We start from the raw sequence: 16,094 nt of genomic DNA, 5'->3' as shown, positions 1-16,094 counted from the left end.
CTAGTAGAAGCCATGTGATTGGGTAAGAGTTTCTGGGAAGATGAGGTCTAAAGCAAAAAACAGCCTTGAAAGATCCAGGAAAGAAGAAGGGCCTTGTCCGGGAACCTGAGACATAGGAGGATATTCTGGAGCCAGGGAAGGGAGCTTGAATGAGAAGGAGGTGCCAACACCCCCAGAGAAAGAGAGCAAGTGAGGAGGACTTGGGGAGTGCAAGTATGCCTCACTGTCAAGTTGCTGGAGCACACAGGGAATGAGTTAATGGTCAAGGTAAGAGAGGATAATTCACAGAAAGAGATTTCTGAGATAGTGAGAGATCATGAGATAGCAAGCAATGGACTTGTGGTAGGATTATCCTGGAAAGGATGGATAATATATTCTGAAATGAGAGTAAGAGAGGAACAGTGGAGTTGGGTATAGAGAGAAATGCCAGAGATTGTGCTCGACACATGTACACACTCTTGTCCTAATCCTCTCAACTAGCCTGCCAAACAGGAGGTATTTTATATTTATATTCAATTTTCCTACATAATTTATTTTCCATTTAATAATTTATATTCCATTTTCCTACATAAGAGAATTAATTGAGGGCAGCCCAGGTGGCTCAGCGGTTTAGCGCCTGCCTTCGGCCCAGGGCATGATCCTGGAGACCCAGGATCGAGTCCCACATCAGGCTCCCTGCATGGAGCCTGCTTCTCCCTCTGCCTGTGTCTCTGCCTCTCTCTCTGTGTCTCTCATGAATAAATAAATAAAATCTTAAAAAAAAAAATTAATTGATGATCAACACAGTTGGGAAGTAAATGGTAAGAGTTAGTGTAATCCAAGAATGAAATCTTGCCATTTGTAACAACATGGGTGGGACTAGAGGATATTATGCTGAGCGAAATAAATCATAAAAAGACAAATACCATAGGATTTCACTCATCTATAGGATTTAAGAAACAAAACAGATGAAATAGGGGAAGGAAAGGAAAACAAATGAGAGGGAAACAAACCATAAGAGACTCTTAACCTCTAGGAAACACACTGAGAGTTACTGGAGGGGAGGTGGTTGGATGAGGGGTAACTGGGTGATGAGCCTTAAGGAGGACGACATGTGATGGAATGAGCACTAGGTGTATGCAACTGATGAATCACTGAACTCTACCCCTGAAACTCATATACTATATGTTAATTTAAAACAAACAAACAAAAAAAAAGATAAACCAAAGTGTTAGGATTTGGGAAGGTTATGTGTCCACTCTAGGGCTTGGCCCAAAGAGGGAGGTAAAGGACTGTTAGCTCCCTCTTTGGAAGATTATTTCTGTTCTTTACAAAGAAAAAAGGGGAAAAAATGCCAAGAAGGTCACCCAAGATGTCATTTCCCAAGCAGTTTCTTGTTCAGCTCCTTTGCATAGCTGACCACACTCTCCTAGTAACAGTCTCTGCTCCTGCCTACACTGGCCCCGTCCACACAGTTAACTTTATCTTCACAGAGTTTCCAGTGCTTGTTTGTATCTTTTCCTTCATTAGGCCAAAGAATGCCTCCTTCCAAATGCCCCCTCTGGAGCTTCCTCCTCCTCCTAGTTCTGAAGACAGTTCATTAGTTGCCCGGTTTCGGATATAAACCTACAGAATCCAGAGCTGGGCATTCCCAGTCCTCCCTCACGGGCCCAGTAGTGTCAGGTGGACAGGAGTGCCATCCATACCCTTGCTTTGAATTCCCTAATAAATAGATCTGGAAAGATTTGTATGATTTGCAAGATAACAATTTACGAGGCACATAAATGATTCAGAAAATGTTCTGCTTTTCTTGACTCTATACAGCCAATAGTTTCTGAAGATCAGACAGCAGCTCTGATGGCCCATCTCTTCGAAATGGGATTCTGTGACAGGCAGCTGAACCTCAGGCTGCTGAAGAAGCACAATTATAACATCTTACAGGTTGTGACAGAACTGCTTCAGGTCAACAACAATGACTGGTACAGCCACCGCTACTGAGGAGTGGCCTTGTATTAAATCACTTTGCCTGCTGCTCAGAGATGATCTTTATTCTGTCCTGGGGGCGTAGGGGAGAAGCCCTGGATGATTTTTTTAATCTGATGAATCTATATAGAACCCATTATCGAATTACCAAGACAGTACCTGCATTACAGTATTTTCTGGAGCAAATCAAAGACCAGAACCAAAACAGAGACATTGGATGAATTGTAGGAAAACTTTTTCAGTTGATTTGGACAAAGCTCCTATCTCCATTTTAGTGCATTGAAGAGCATTGACTTGAACTTCCTATAGAACCATTTTTCTTTCTGCTTGTATCAAAGTTAAGTATTTTTCTTTGGTTAAATGTGGATGTTTCTATGGGGATATCTGTTGTCAGTTTTCAAAAGAAATTAACCTTGGAAGTTGTTTTCAAGAATTCTTACAATTTTTCTAGCCTACCCCAAGCCTCATACCTATGTGGTATTGAAATGACACCCAGAGCCCCGTCTTGTTAATCTTCCTTGCTCAAGGACAAGTCATTTCCCTGTAAGACATAGTAAATCAGCACTGTTTTCTAAAGACCCCACTGGTACATTCAAGAAGATCCACTTTCTGGGTCTCTGCACTTCAGTGAGAGGAGGAGGGAGTGTGCTCAGTTAACCCACCAGCACCTATTGAGCAGTGTTTACTGTAGTAATATTGCATACATTTTTTTTTTTGTTTAAGGGAACAAATTTAAGTAGGTAGTGTGAAATATTTTGCTAATCCTATAGAGAAGGGGAAAACTATTAAAAGGAAAAGAAATGTAACAGTTACCTTTTTTCTTAATGTCAGGGCAGATGTTACAGTTGAAAGAAGAAAAGTGAAAGGCTCTTAATCTAGTAAAGTTAGTTCAGGGGTGGGCAAATGTGTGTGAGGCACAGGAAATGCTGATGACTTTTTGAATGTCTGAAATCTGCTCAAAGGTATCTAGCCTTAGTCTAGAACAGGAGGAGGCTGTTTTGCAAGACTAGGATGGGAACAGACTCTGAAAAAGGTTTGGGTTAACCCCAAAACGAATGAGAAAGCTTGTTGCCAGGGGCCCAGGTCCTCATTCTGTTTACAGAAAGGAGTCTTGGGTATAATGGGTAAAGGAAAGGTAACAAAAAACACTAAAAGCTACTACTATCCATGAAAGTGACTTGCAGAAAAAGAAGACTCAACCCTCATCCAGAAGGGGAAGGATAGTAAACTAGTATTATTTAACCTGGTTGGTATTTATAATGAATGGTGATGTTAATTAATCATTAGTCATCATGATGTTTATTTACAGTATACTTCTTGATCGCTATTAAATAAACCAAGATTCAGACTGCAAGCCAACCAGGCTGTTCATTTATTTAAAACGTTTTTATCCGGGCTTCTGGGTAGAGGCTGAACGGCAGGGTGTGTGTAATTAATTGGGTTGATTTCGGGCGGGACCTGCTCTGACCTCCTGAGTCGTATTGTAGGGGTCCAGGAGGACCCTAAGGTCCAGTCGTCCGTCCGGTTGTACTTGTACCTAGCCGCTTCGAGAATGGTGAAATAAAGGTTCTTCGAAAGTCCTACCTGGACTGGCTGGTGCTTGCGAAAGTGGCGTCCGAAACCCGGGCGGTCTTCGAAGAGATGAGCTCTTCTCCGGCCAATCTAACGGGAGGGGGCGGGTCCGGAGAAGCTGGGGCGGAGCCTCCCTAGACTGAGTCAAAGCTTGGGGCGAGCCCCTTGCCTCCCGCACTTTCGATTCTGCTTGCAGCGGTATCCGTCCTGCTGACCGCCCGGGGGTGGGGTAAGGCTTCTCAGATCTTCCTTTCTTTCCCTTTGGGAGGCAAGGGTCGAGGGACCTTCATTGCCTCCTAGTCTTACGCAGGCATTCGCGGGTTAACAGGCTCCACCAACGGCCTCGGGTTGCCTGGAGGTGAAATTCTTCAGTGAAATCGAGCTTCTGTGGCTGCTCCTCCACTCGGGACCCTGGCCGAGCCCAGGAGTAAGGGCTGGAAGCAGCTTAGCCTTCTGGGGAGGCCGAGGTAGCTGCTCCCCATTCTCTCCAAAGCTGTGTATTCGTTCCCCCCAGGACTCTGCTGAAGGGGGCCAGTAGCCTGGCCAGCCCCAGTCCATGGCCCTTTGTTGGCCCTGCCCAACAAGCCCTTCTCCCCAAAGACATTTCAGAAAGCTCACTCTTGGCTGACCAGTGCCCTGGATCCCAGACCTGAATCAGGTGAGACTCTTCATTTTGACCCAGTAAGGTCTGAGTAAGGCTCACTTTGGGCTCGCCTACTCATTCTGCCACCACTCCTGAGCCTTTGAAGAAGAATCTGGATTTTTTTTTTTTTTTAAGCCTTTACCATTCCTTAATGAAGAATAGACCCTGACCATTGCTCCCATCCTTCCCCAAGCATTCTTTCCTACCCCACAGAAAGCAGAATGAAAGAGGTTTCTCTGCTCTCTTTCAGGGCTATTTTAAGGTTTTTAGGCACACCTGTGGCCAGCCTAGCTGCCTTTCCCCTGTTTCAAAGAATCCCTGCTTCCTTATTAAGCCAGCACCTGCCCAGAGGCCCAGGAATGGAAGCTTTCCTTCCACTCCCAGGCTGGGAGATCGCAGGCATTTCTGCTTGGGTGTCCTAGACACCTCTTCAGAGTCCTCTTGTTGCAGAGGGTGAAGAGACTCTGGACTGCTGCCTCCCCCACCGCGCGCCAGCCCTATCCACTTCCTTCCCTTGAAGCAAGTGACAGCTCAGCAACTTTCCCAGAACAAAAACAAGTGTTCTGCCATTCACTTCTGGAAGTCCCTTCTAGTGAAATAACTTCTGCTTTTCTTTTCTCTTCCCTCTTGCAGGCAGTTTGAGCTCCCCTGCAGTAATGAAAAACATGCTGAGATTTCTGATCCCAGAGTCCCATATAACTGCTCAGTTTTTCGTATCCTAGCTTCCTTGGGTGGGAGCTTGCTGAAATTGGGGTGGCACTCCTTGCCAATCTTGAGAACCCCAAACCAAAGTAACATCCGGTGTCTATGCTAACAAGCTTAGCACCGAATTCTGTTCTTTTCTCATTAGCGAAAACTCCCCCTGTATGATGGGTGAGACATTCTCCCACTTGGGCTCTCGGGAGGAGAACAAGTCCATCCTGCCCCGAAGCCCAGCCACTGGCAGCAAGGCTGCCTGCTACTCCAGCACCCGAAGCAGCAAGTCTTTTTGTTTTCCCGTGCCTTGTGAAGGGGCTGCCAGTGCCAGCTTTGTGACTTGTCCTACCTGCCAGGGCAGCGGGGAGATCCCTCAAGGTGAGTGGCCCAAGGCTTTAGAGATAGCCTGGAATCCAGAAAAAGCTCTTAGCAGCCAGCTGGTCAGGCCCGTCTGAGCCTCCTTGAATGGGGTTGGGTCTCCCAGTTCTGGGTCCTCCCCCCCCTCCAGGCCGGCCAGCAAAATGTTAACTTTTAATCTGCCCTCGCTGCAGAGACACCTGCCCCCTGCTGCCCCTCCTGCCCTAGTTGTTCTTCCCAGCCCAGGGGGTCTCCAGCCTCCCTGCTCCCTTACAGACCCTGGGTCTTAGGATTCAGGAAGTTACAAATGACCTCTCCAAAGTCTCATTTGCTGGTGCATTCCGGAAATTCACACCTGTTAATGAAAAATCTCACCTCTATCTTAGAGCTGACAGAGTGGAGTTGCCATCTCTGTCCAAGGTCCCCAGTCCTGCCCTGGGGCAGAGGTGGCACGCTTCTGACTCTGTGGAGTGAAGGGGTCCTTCTGGATAGCTGGCACAGCAAACAGTCCTCATGCATACTTACTTCTTGGCCCTCTCACCTTCTTTCTCTCTACAGAGCTAGAGAAGCAACTAGTGGCTCTCATCCCCTATGGGGACCAGAGGCTGAAGCCCAGGCACACGTAAGCCCTTCTTTTCACCTGAGCTCCACAGGGGCTGTACTCATTGTCTCTCCCTTTCTGCCTCCCCACCCCCATTCCCAATTCTTCTCCATTGGAAGCCTCCCTGAGTTCGGATATACTAGCTCCATTTCCGGGGTTTTTTCTGGTTTAAGAAGTTTGGGGCATAGCAGATGCCACTTGAGGGCACTTGGGTGTCCTCCTGAGCTTTGGTGCTTCCAAGAAGCGTGGCTCCCTTGTGAAAACAGAGAGGATCCCTTGGCTCTGCAAGTACTTTCAGGAGGGAGGGAGTGGCCTTGGCTGTAGTTCATTTGGGGAAGTTATTTTTCCTGCGAGCTTCTCTCTGTTGTGGCAGTTCAGACCTGCCTGTTCTCTTCCCAGTTGAGATGGAAAACCAGCTGCTCCCTCTTCTGAGATACTTCAGAACCTCAAAGGCAGCCCTGGGGTTTCACTGGAGGAGGGGCAGGTCATGACCCTGTTTGTGCCACCACCCTGCCCTCCCTGACCACTGCACCAGCATCTGAAACTGCCAGTGCCCCGCATAAGATACTAACAAGGTGCTACCTCACCTTAATGCAGATTCCAGTTTTGAATTAGAAGGACAGACGATGTCCTGTTCTGAGTATTAATTTTAAAATTCAGAACTCTCAAGTTCATGTGGACATGTCTTCCAGTGATAATAGCTGGCATTTGTTGAGCTTTTGTTATGTGCCCAGAAGCTGGCTTTAGTGCTTTTTCTTGCATTAGCCCATAACACATTCTGTGAGGTAGGTCCAGTTCTCTCCATTTTACAGACAAGGAAACTGAGGCCTAAAGAGGTTAAGTGGGTTGCTCAGAGAACTGGTCCAGTGGGTAAAGAGAGGTGGGGATGGAAGCCAGGCTGCTTGCCTCAGTCCTGAGCTGCGTCTGAACCTGGGCTGGTCCTCCACATCTGGGGAAGTAAATGTGCAGTCACAAGGGGCTTGCGCAGGGGAGAGCCTTGTGTAGGGACTGGAGTGTCCGTCTCTGCCCACATTTCCGTGGTACTCAGACATCTGCACTGCTCGACCCCGGGGCCTGCTTTCCCACAGGAAGCTCTTCGTGTTCCTGGCAGTGCTCATCTGCCTTGTGACCTCCTCCCTCATCGTCTTTTTCCTGTTCCCCCGGTCCATCGCCGTGCAGCCTGCAGGCCTCAACTCCTCCACAGTGGCCTTTGACGATACTGATATCCACCTCAACATAACGGTGGGTGGATGCCCACACCCCTGAGCTCCATGCTGCCTTGCCGGCAACTCCTCTTTGCCCTTGTCCGGTGTTGCAGTCCTGGACATAGGTAGCCAGAGATCTTATGGCACCTGGGGAGGGTGTAAAAGCCTGGGGAGAAGCAAGGAGACACCACGGGCCACGTAACAGATTATGCAGGATGAGGACGGTACACAATGAAGGGTCAGAATCGGGGGTGTAGGGGGAGAGAAAACACAGGTGTGGGAGGCAGGGCAGGTCTGAGACTCCCTGGGTGGGCAAAACTGAACAGAGGTGCCTCACAGGATGAGACTGGATCCTGTGCCAGCTTATTGTCTCCTCCAAGGGACTCCTGGCACTGGGCTTCAGCAGCTGAGACCCACAGTGGGAGTGGGGCTCAGTCAGGCCGGGGCAGGGGTCGGGGGGAGGCAGGCGTTTGGGAAGCTACTTGACTTCTTTTCAAGGATGGCGATCCTTCCCACTTCCCTTTCCCTTGTCTTCCTCCTCAGAATATCTTAAACATCTCCAATAGCAACTACTACCCCATCACTGTGACTCAGCTGACCATCGAGGTTCTACACCTGTCCCTTGTGGTAGGGCAGGTCTCCAACAGCCTCCTCCTCCACATCAGCCCTTTGGCCAGTGAACAGGTGATTCCCTTTCCATGTGCTTGAACATGGGTGGTGGTCGGAAGGGGCGGCTGGGGCTGAGGCTCACCCTGTGCGCATTTGGTTGACAGATATTTTATGCAGTGACCAACAAGATCAAGGATGAAAACACATAGTAAGTATACCTTGATCTCTTCTCTCTTAGCCTCTTTCCTGGTTGGAAACCCAGTCTTCATCCCTACTAGACTTCCTGACTGCTTAACAAACCCTGCAGCCAGCATTTGGCCTCCACCCTTGTGGCCAAGGCTGCAATGTGCAAGGAATTCAGGGTCCCCCACCTGTTTGGACTTAGGTTGGAATGAAAACAGGCCAGAATTTGGTTAATTCTTACAATATGTGACCTCAGGCTCTTAAGCCTGAATCCCTGAGAAAATGAATGTCTTGTTTTCTGTTGAGGGGGAGGGGCTAGTACACACCTGGGCCAAGCCTGTGGGGCTTGGAGAAATGCAATTGCAGCAAGGGTGACATGCTCACCTTAGGCAGAGGGAGAAAGAGTGGGAGTGGCATTTGGGGGCCCTGATGGGAAAGAGCCCAGGAGATGACACTGGGGCCTGCAAGGCTGCCAGGCTGCTCAGTGTGAAACGCGGTCCTGTGTTCTTTCTCTCTCAGCAAAATCTGTTCCTGGATGAAAATCAAAGTCCACCATGTGCTTTTGCACATCCAGTAAGTAGGGCTTCGAGCCCAGGGGTCCACTCTCCCACTTCTCATCCCAGTCTCCCCTCTACCTTGTGGGAGGAGTCATTCAAAGCTAACTCCATTGATCTTTGCGGGCTCTTGGGAGTAGCAGGTCCAGCCCCTGTGCTAGATCCCACCTTGCTTATAAGTCACAGAGCTGTCTGGATCACAGGTGGGACAGCTGTCCCAGGCACCTTGGTAGAGTAGGGAGTGGAAGGAAGAGCGTGGGGTGTTTGAGGGAGCCCACCCTCCCCAGACAGCAGAGCAGGGCCAGAGCTTCCCTCTTCCTCCCAGACAGAGCAACAAAGCCTGTTTCCTCTCCAGGGGCACCCTGACCTGTTCCTACCTGAGCCATTCAGAGCAGCTAGTCTTCCAGAGTTATGAATATGTGGACTGCCGGGGGAACTCATCGGTGCCCCACTTGCTGCTGGCCCCTCACCCACCATGACCTGTCTACTGTTCCCAAACTCCAGGCCCCTGCCAGCCTGGGCTGTATATCCCAGTGCCCAAGGAAGAATTACACAAATTACAGTGATTTTGCCAAAGGAAAAGCCCTGCTTTGTTATACCTCCCCCAACCACACACACCCTCAGCACAGGGAGTCCTACGTGGAAGTTAACTTGACACACACATGCATGCACGCATGCTATTCACATCCTCTGATTTCCACAGGAAAAGAAGTCTGGTTCTTCTAGCAGCCAGCACCAGGCTTTTGCCTTGGTCTGTCTTAAGGAAAGTCTGACCTGATATGTATCCAGAGCTGCCTTAGATTTCCCAGAGTGGTCCCTGCCCTCTGTGTACTGAGCACCTTGGTTGCCTAGTGCCTCCGGGGCTGGCCTTCCTGCCCTTCTTGCCTGAAGGGGAGAAATCTTTAATTTTATCTCACTTTTAAAACATGGATCTTTTTCAAGTTCTCCACCCAGGGATGGGTGCTGCCTCGTGCCTTCCTGCTTTTGTCCTGTGACAAAGTGATGGTGATGATCTGCTTTTGTCCTGGTAACTTGTGCCCTGACAGCAAGATTGGCAAAGCCCTTTGGCTCTGCATCTTCCCTGGTCAAAGACTGTTCCAGTTCCTAGGAAGACAGAGCTGTTCTCTGGCTAAAGCTTCTCTCCAACAAAGTTATTTTATTCTGGTCACAGCAGAAGCAGAAGTAGTAAGGGAGGAGAGGAGACACCTCTCCTATACAGGGAGGCACCCTCCACCTATACAGGAAAAACTGAGATGAAGCCAGAGTCATTTGGAAAGAAGTTTATTGAAGTTAGGTTTCTGGCTGGTGGTGAGCCCTCAACCCTGAGCCCATGTGAGTGGACACTGGTAGGTCAAACGGTGGTGCCAGCTGCTCCTCCATGATAGCCTGCAGAGGGGGAACTGTCAGGACTTGGCCAAGCTGCTGGGCTCTACAGCATCCCTGGCTTAGTTCCAGGGCCCATCTTCTGCTCCCAGAGGCGTCTGCTTTCCTTCGGGTGTTGACAGGATGAAACTGCACATGAGTAGGGACTGGTCTCAACCTCTCCTCTCTGCTGTCACTCAGATGAAGCAAAGTCCCAGATGATGGAGGGTCCCACTGGGCTCCAGATGGAGGCGGTTGGTTGTATTGCTGAGCAGGAACTGAAGGTGGCTGTGGTTTTCCTTGGGCTGGGAGATGAACTTAAGTGGTGGGGAAAGCTGAGTGCCATTTTGGATGGATGGAGAGGAGGCAGTGGTGACAGCACCCGGCTAGCTGGCTGAGCAGACAGGAAGGAGGAGGAAGGAGGCTGTCCTGTCCTGTGTCCCCGCTTTCATGCCGGAGTGAGTAGAGCCAAGAAGGTGCTGGCAGGAGCACCAAGTCCAAAAAGGCCAGGCTGGAGTTTCTGCTGTGTGTAGGTTGCCAAATGTAAAGGATATCTATTGTATTCAATAAACTATACTTAAAAAAATAATAAAAATAAAAAAATAAACTATACTTAACAATGTTAAAAAATAAAGTCTCCTGTGAGTGGGAGGAGAGCTGGATGACACTCCCAGCCTGTTTCTGAGCTTCCGAGTGAGTGCCAAGCTCTCTTTCCCAGGCCCTATGCCCCTCTGCTAACCTGTCTAGCTCTTTTTGCTTCTGAGAGCTTGCTCCCAGGCTCTCCCCTTTCTCATTGTGTATCTCTGAAGCCCCCTCCTGGCTTTAATATTCCTGGTCTGTGCCCCCTCAGGAAGCACTCCACACAAGGGCCCTAGTCCCTGGCAGTTGGTGTGGGGGCAGTCTGTGTGGGCTTTGATGAAGGGCCCAGGCATCACCTGTCTAGCCCCAGGTGCAAAGGGGGGCAGGCTGTGGGATCCTAGGTATCACCTTCAGGAAGTGGTAAGGGCGGGTGCCTGGGGCCTTTGCAGCCTGACACCTCTGAAAGGCTGAGGTGGGGGAAGGGAGAGGCCTGTGGGGTTTTGTGGGCAAGTCCTCCTCTCCTTCCCAATATCAGGTGTCCTGTGCTTGAGGCTACAGCCCCCTTTTCCTTTGAGCTCTTTCCACCCCTGCCTCTGATCATCCATGCCACACCTCAGAGCCCACAGTGGGCCAGACATTACACTGGACTTGGTGGGGCCCTGCCTGCCACCTCTAATGCTGCTCCAGGCCTGCTCCAGTATGATGCAAACCCTCCTTCCCCAGCTGCATCTCAGTAAGCACTGGCCTTTGGGGAGGGGTGATGGTTCCAGTGAGAGTCTTAAACCTAAAGTACCAACAGAGGCGCCTGGGTGGCTCAGTCAGTTAAACATCTGACTCAACTCTTGGTTTTGGCTTGGGTCATGATCTCAGGGTCTTGGGATCAAGCCCTGCATCGGGCTCTGCGCTTAGCAAGGAGTCTCCCTGTCCTCTCCCCGTGGACATACATGCATTCTCTCTCTCTCTCTCTCTCTCTCTCTCTCTCTCTCTCTCAATCTGTCTCTCTCTCCCCCCCCTCCCTCAGATAAAGAAAATCTTTAAAGCCCCCAACACACCTGACATTGCTAAATAAGAGCCAGCAATGGAGCCATAGACTTGGGAAGGCCAAGAGCAAGTTCTCCCATTGGCTTCGCCTACAGAAGCATGGAATCACCTACTTTCTTCTCCCACCACCCCCTCCACCCCCTTCTGGGTCCTCATGCCCCCTTCTCTTCATCCCCATCTCACAGAGCTCACCAGCCTCTTGATTCTTTTTAGGAGGAAATCACATTTTATTCTCAGCTTGCCTTCTAGAGTGGATTAGGAGGGGGTCACATTTGGAATGGAGATGCTCCGAGTTGAAAGAAGGGTGAGAAGGCATTCATCTGGTGGGGGGGGGGGGGCAGTTTGTTTTTTGTTTTTGTTTTTTGCTGATGCCCAGTAGGGTTGAGGGTCTATCTCTGGATCACCACTGCTGTGTGTAATTCGTTGACTGAGAAGAGGGAGAGAAAGGAGGCAAACTGGGTTAGTTAGCTGTTTCTGGGCCTTCTGTTCCAAAGCATTGCATCCAGAACATTTATGCCAGAGGAATCAAAACAAAATGAAGCAACCCAGTCCTTATCATCAGGGTTTCTCATCCTTTGCATCTATGTCAGAGAAACCTTCTTTCCAAAGATTGTACTATGTCATGTCCTTCTCATCAAAGTGACTGCTCTGGGCTTGCAAGGCCTGGATTGAGCCAGGTTCTAAACTGGGGGTTTATGATGCCTTCTCTTTCAATTGCCACATTCAGTGGTCCTGACACTTCTATTAAGGAAGTGGTATTATCATTCTCATTTTATGGATGGGGCAGATGAGGCTGAGATGCAATCACTACTGGGAAGAGGTGATCCTGAGACTTAAAGCCTGACTTCATGCCTTGCCTTCCTCCTGCTCCAGCTGCCTCCGCCCCAATCAGCACTTAAAACACCCCTCTATTTTGCTTCTCTGGCAACTGTCCTGTCTGTCTGAAATAGATTTGTCAACCCCTCCATTTCGTTGTGTTTTTTTTTTTTAAGATTTTATTTATTCATGAGAGACACAGGCAGAGAGAGAAGCAGGCTCCATGCAGGAAACCCGATGTGGGACTCGATCCTGGGACTCCACACATTGAGCCAAAGGCAGAGGCTCAACCACTGAGCCACCGAGGCATACCAACCCCTCCATTTCTGCTTAGTGCTGAGCAAGAGGCCCTCCTAGACATTTTTGTGAAGGCAACAAATGGAGAAATAGGCCATTCAGAAATGACTATATAATTGCATCTAAAGGGATGCCTAGGTGGCCCTGCCATTGGGCGCCTGCTTCAGCTCAGGTCATGATCCCGGGATCCGGGATTAAGTCCTGCATCTGGCTCCCTGTGAGGAGCCTGCTCCTCCCTTTGCCAATGTCTCTGCCTCTCTCTGTCTGTGTCTCTCATGAATAAATAAATAAATCTTAAAAAAAAAAAGACTTTATGGAATTGACTTTATAAAATATAAATATAAATAACTGCAGCCCTTCACCAACAAACCCTTTCTAGATTACACACGCACACACGCACACGCACACGCACACACCCACGGTCTACCTGCCTTTCACACTGTCTCACCCTGAATCGTGAGTGCTCCGTGTATTTATCTGGATTAGATTGGAATGATTTCCTGAAACCTGAAGATAAAACAAAGCACAAGTTACTCATCTGACAGTTTCTGAAAATGGAACATGGCAGAGCTGGACTCTCTACTATGTGTCTGGGGGGCAGGGGGCAGCCCCTCCCTGGGGCAAGGCACAGACTGAGCCCACTCTGAAAATTCACAACCAGGAAGCTGCGCTGTGATTCCCTGTTCCAGACTTCCTATGGCTCAGTACATCTCTTGTTGCATCTGCAACTCAGATCCCACCCTCACCCCTCTGACACCCTCGCCCCAGAGGCGGGGCTGCCAACTTCACAGCCACTCCCCGCAAAAGTCAGCAGCCTCATTTGCACCCCCAGAGTGATGCAAACATCTGGGGGGGGTCCCCCCAAACAAAGGCCAAGGGTACCAGGGAGAGTCTGTGACAGTGGGAGGATAGCTGTGGATTCTGGACGTAGGGCTGGGGTGAGAGCAGGGAGCTCCCCCTCATCACTTGCCCTCCCAGGTGTCTCACTTACTAGGGCCTTGCAGGGGTTTTATTCCTCCTAAGAATCTGTTAATGTTGGATTGCTCTCCTGCTTGATGGGTCCCTACTGAGCCAAGCTGGGGACCTGGCTTTGAAGAATCCTGCAGACTGTGCACAAAGGTGAGAGGGTCTTGGGCATTCTGTTGCCTCGACTGAGGTGGCGGCAGCATCTGTGACTCTTCAGGGAGCTGTGGTTGCGCTGGTGGTGGCCTGAGTGACATCTGCTGTTCCTGTCGCAACTCCTGTGGGCGCTGGGTTTTTCTCTCAGATTGCAGTTCCTCCTCTTGGAGTTTCTCCAGTTCCTGACAAGAAGCCCCTGGCAAGTGGCATCCTTCTCCCTCCCCTCCCAGTCACCCATCTGCCAGTGACTCTGCAGGGAGCAAGGCAAGCAATCACTGGAGATGCAGAGGTCTCTGTTCCCTGGAGTTGGAGGCTGGACTCTCTCCCTTCACCCTCCATGAAACCCGAGAACTGTTTCATGTGACAGTACCCCCTAGCACAGTCCCAGCCCTGGAAATGGCAGTCTCTGAGCACCTACCTCCCACCTTGGTAGCTGTGCACTGAATACAGTTTGCACTGCTGGAGAATAAAGAATACTTTCCTGCAAACACTCTGAAACGGGGGGCAGGGCGGGGGACCCGGGGTGGGTCAATCTGTTAAGTCTCTGCCTGCCTTCAGCTCAGGTCATGATCTCAGGGTCCTGGGATCAAGCCCTGCATAGGGCCCTCTGCTCTTCAGGGACCCTGCTTCTCCCTCTGCTTCTCCCCTCGCTCCTGCTCTCTCTCTCTCTCTTTCAAATGAATAAATAAACCTTAAAAAAAATCAAACCTTTGAAACAGCACTGTCCAATAGAAATAAAATGCATGCCACAAGTAATTTAAAATCTAGTAACCATATAAAAAAGTAAGAAGAAAAGAGGTGAAACTAATTTTAAGATAGGTTAGTTAACCCAATACCTCCAAAGCATGTAATCAATATCAAAGTATTAATGAAATAGTTTATATTCTTTGTTTTTGTACTAAGTCTGTAAAAAACAGCATGTATTTTGTTTAACAGTACATCTTTTTTTTTTAAGATTTTATTTATTTATTCACAAGAGACACAGAGAGAGAGAGAGAGGCAGAGACATAGGCAGAGGGAGAAGTAGGCTCCATGCACCGGCAGCCCAACGTGGGATTCAATCCCAGGTCTCCAGGATCGCGCCCTGGGCCAAAGGCAAGCGCCAGACCGCTGCGCCACCCAGGGATCCCTAACAGTACATCTTAATTTGGATATCACATTTTGATAAAAAATACTTGCTTTATATTTAGATGTCATGAAATCTACAGTTGAAAAAGATTTATGGGGCACCTGGGTGGCTCAGTGGTTGAGTGTCTGCTTTAGCTCAGGTTGTGATCCCAAGGTCCTGGGGTTGAGCCCCACATCAGACTCCCCTCAGGGAGCCTGCTTCTCCCTCTCCTTCTGCCTATGTCTCTGCCTCTCTCTCTCTGTTTCTCATGAAAAAATGAATAAAAAGAAAAGAAAAATATTTATATATCTAAACATACTGTTCTAAACATACTAGAAAGCTTTCCCATACATAAACAGTATCTGTTTTTAAATTTAGATTTACAGAGATCCCTGGGTGGCTCAGCCATTTAGCACCTGCATCATCCTAAGGCATGTCCTGGAGACCTGGGATCGAGTCCCACGTCAGGCTCCTAGCATGGAGCCTGCTTCTCCCTCTGCATGTGTCTTTGCCCCCCCCCTCTCTGTATCTCATGAATAAATAAATAAAATCTTAAATAATAAAAAAAATAAATAAATTATTTATTTATTTATTTAGATTTACTGGGCAGCCCGGGTAGCTCAGTGGTTTAGTGCCTGCCTTCAGCCCAGGGTGTGATCCTGGAGACCCACCGTGGAGTCCCACGTTGAGCTCCCTGCATGGGGCCTGCTTCTTCTGCCGCCTGTGTCGTGTCTCTGCCTCTCTCTCTCTCTCCATCTCTCAATAACAAATAAATAATTTTTTTAAAAATTTAGATTTAAATTTAATAAATGTTTAATTTTAAATTGATAAATTTAAATAAATGTTTAAATTTAATTAAATGTATATAAAATTTTACATCCTGTTCCTTGGTCTTGCCACATTGCAAGAAGGGCTCAATAGCACATAGGCTGGTGGCCACCCGAGAGAACAGTGCAGCTTTAAAATCTCTCAGGCTCAGGGATCCCTGGGTGCCTCAGCAGTTTAGTGCCTGCCTTCGGCCCAGGGCTTGGTACTGGAGTCCCAGGATCGAGTCCCGGGATCGGGCTCTCTTCATGGAGCCTGCTTCTCCCTCTGTGTCTCTGCCCACCCCCCCCTCTCTCTCTCTGTCTCTCTATTTCTGTGTGTGTGCCTCTCATGAATAAATAAGTAAACCTTAAAAAAAAAATTCTCTCAGGCTGGACCAGCCAGGAGCCCCCTCTGGGCCTCAGCATAGTACAAAGCAAAGTTGAGTTACCCTAATAAACACATGCCCACACACACACACACACACACACACACACACACACACACACAGTCCACCCAAGAGAACATTAAAGGACCTTTCTTCCTACATTCAGCAAAACAATATTGACCAAATCACAGCTTCCTC

At 48.9% G+C, this 16,094-nt stretch overlaps 2 protein-coding genes across 8 annotated transcripts in view; both read left to right on the top strand.

The window, feature by feature from the left end:
* Positions 1–3,316, top strand: part of LOC129506448 (next to BRCA1 gene 1 protein) — a 32,269-nt gene extending 28,953 nt beyond the window's left edge. For all 4 annotated transcript variants that reach the window (XM_055320422.1, XM_055320236.1, XM_055320360.1 and 1 more), the window contains one exon: positions 1,804–3,316. In XM_055320422.1, the coding sequence (XP_055176397.1) occupies positions 1,804–1,977 (174 nt within the window). In that variant the 3' untranslated portion in view covers positions 1,978–3,316. The remainder of the gene's footprint in view (positions 1–1,803) is intronic.
* A 340-nt stretch (positions 3,317–3,656) lies between these two features.
* On the top strand, positions 3,657–10,372 carry LOC129506669 (transmembrane protein 106A-like). Of its 4 annotated transcripts, none has more exons than XM_055320732.1 (8): positions 3,657–3,763; positions 5,028–5,251; positions 5,789–5,852; positions 6,920–7,073; positions 7,580–7,720; positions 7,810–7,853; positions 8,348–8,401; positions 8,738–10,372. In XM_055320732.1, the coding sequence occupies exons 2-8, from the start codon at positions 5,044–5,046 to the stop codon at positions 8,859–8,861; spliced, it is 789 nt and encodes a 262-aa protein (XP_055176707.1). In that variant the 5' UTR covers positions 3,657–3,763; positions 5,028–5,043; the 3' UTR covers positions 8,862–10,372. The 4 variants fall into 4 exon arrangements, with proteins under 4 accessions (XP_055176707.1, XP_055176626.1, XP_055176784.1 ...); XM_055320651.1 differs by lacking the exon at positions 3,657–3,763 and adding an exon at positions 3,773–4,001; XM_055320809.1 differs by lacking the exon at positions 3,657–3,763 and adding an exon at positions 3,773–4,192 and having other exon boundaries at positions 9,325–10,372.
* The last annotated feature ends 5,722 nt before the right edge of the window (positions 10,373–16,094 follow it).

This window comes from Nyctereutes procyonoides, unplaced genomic scaffold, assembly GCF_905146905.1.
Source record: "Nyctereutes procyonoides isolate TBG_1078 unplaced genomic scaffold, NYPRO_anot_genome, whole genome shotgun sequence".
Classification (NCBI taxonomy): domain Eukaryota; kingdom Metazoa; phylum Chordata; class Mammalia; order Carnivora; family Canidae; genus Nyctereutes; species Nyctereutes procyonoides.
The sequence above is the reverse complement of the archived record's forward strand: the minus strand, read 5'-3'. Positions and strand labels throughout refer to the sequence as shown.

What these genes read in the sequence shown, in the direction of transcription:
- LOC129506669 (XM_055320732.1), top strand. Translation starts at nt 5,044, where the DNA reads ATGATGGGTGAGACATTCTCCCACTTGGGCTCTCGGGAGGAGAACAAG. An exon ending in CAGCGGGGAGATCCCTCAAG is followed by an intron (nt 5,252 to 5,788) that starts GTGAGTGGCCCA and finishes TTCTCTCTACAG; the next exon opens with AGCTAGAGAAGCAACTAGTG. An exon ending in CATGTGCTTTTGCACATCCA is followed by an intron (nt 8,402 to 8,737) that starts GTAAGTAGGGCT and finishes TTTCCTCTCCAG; the next exon opens with GGGCACCCTGACCTGTTCCT.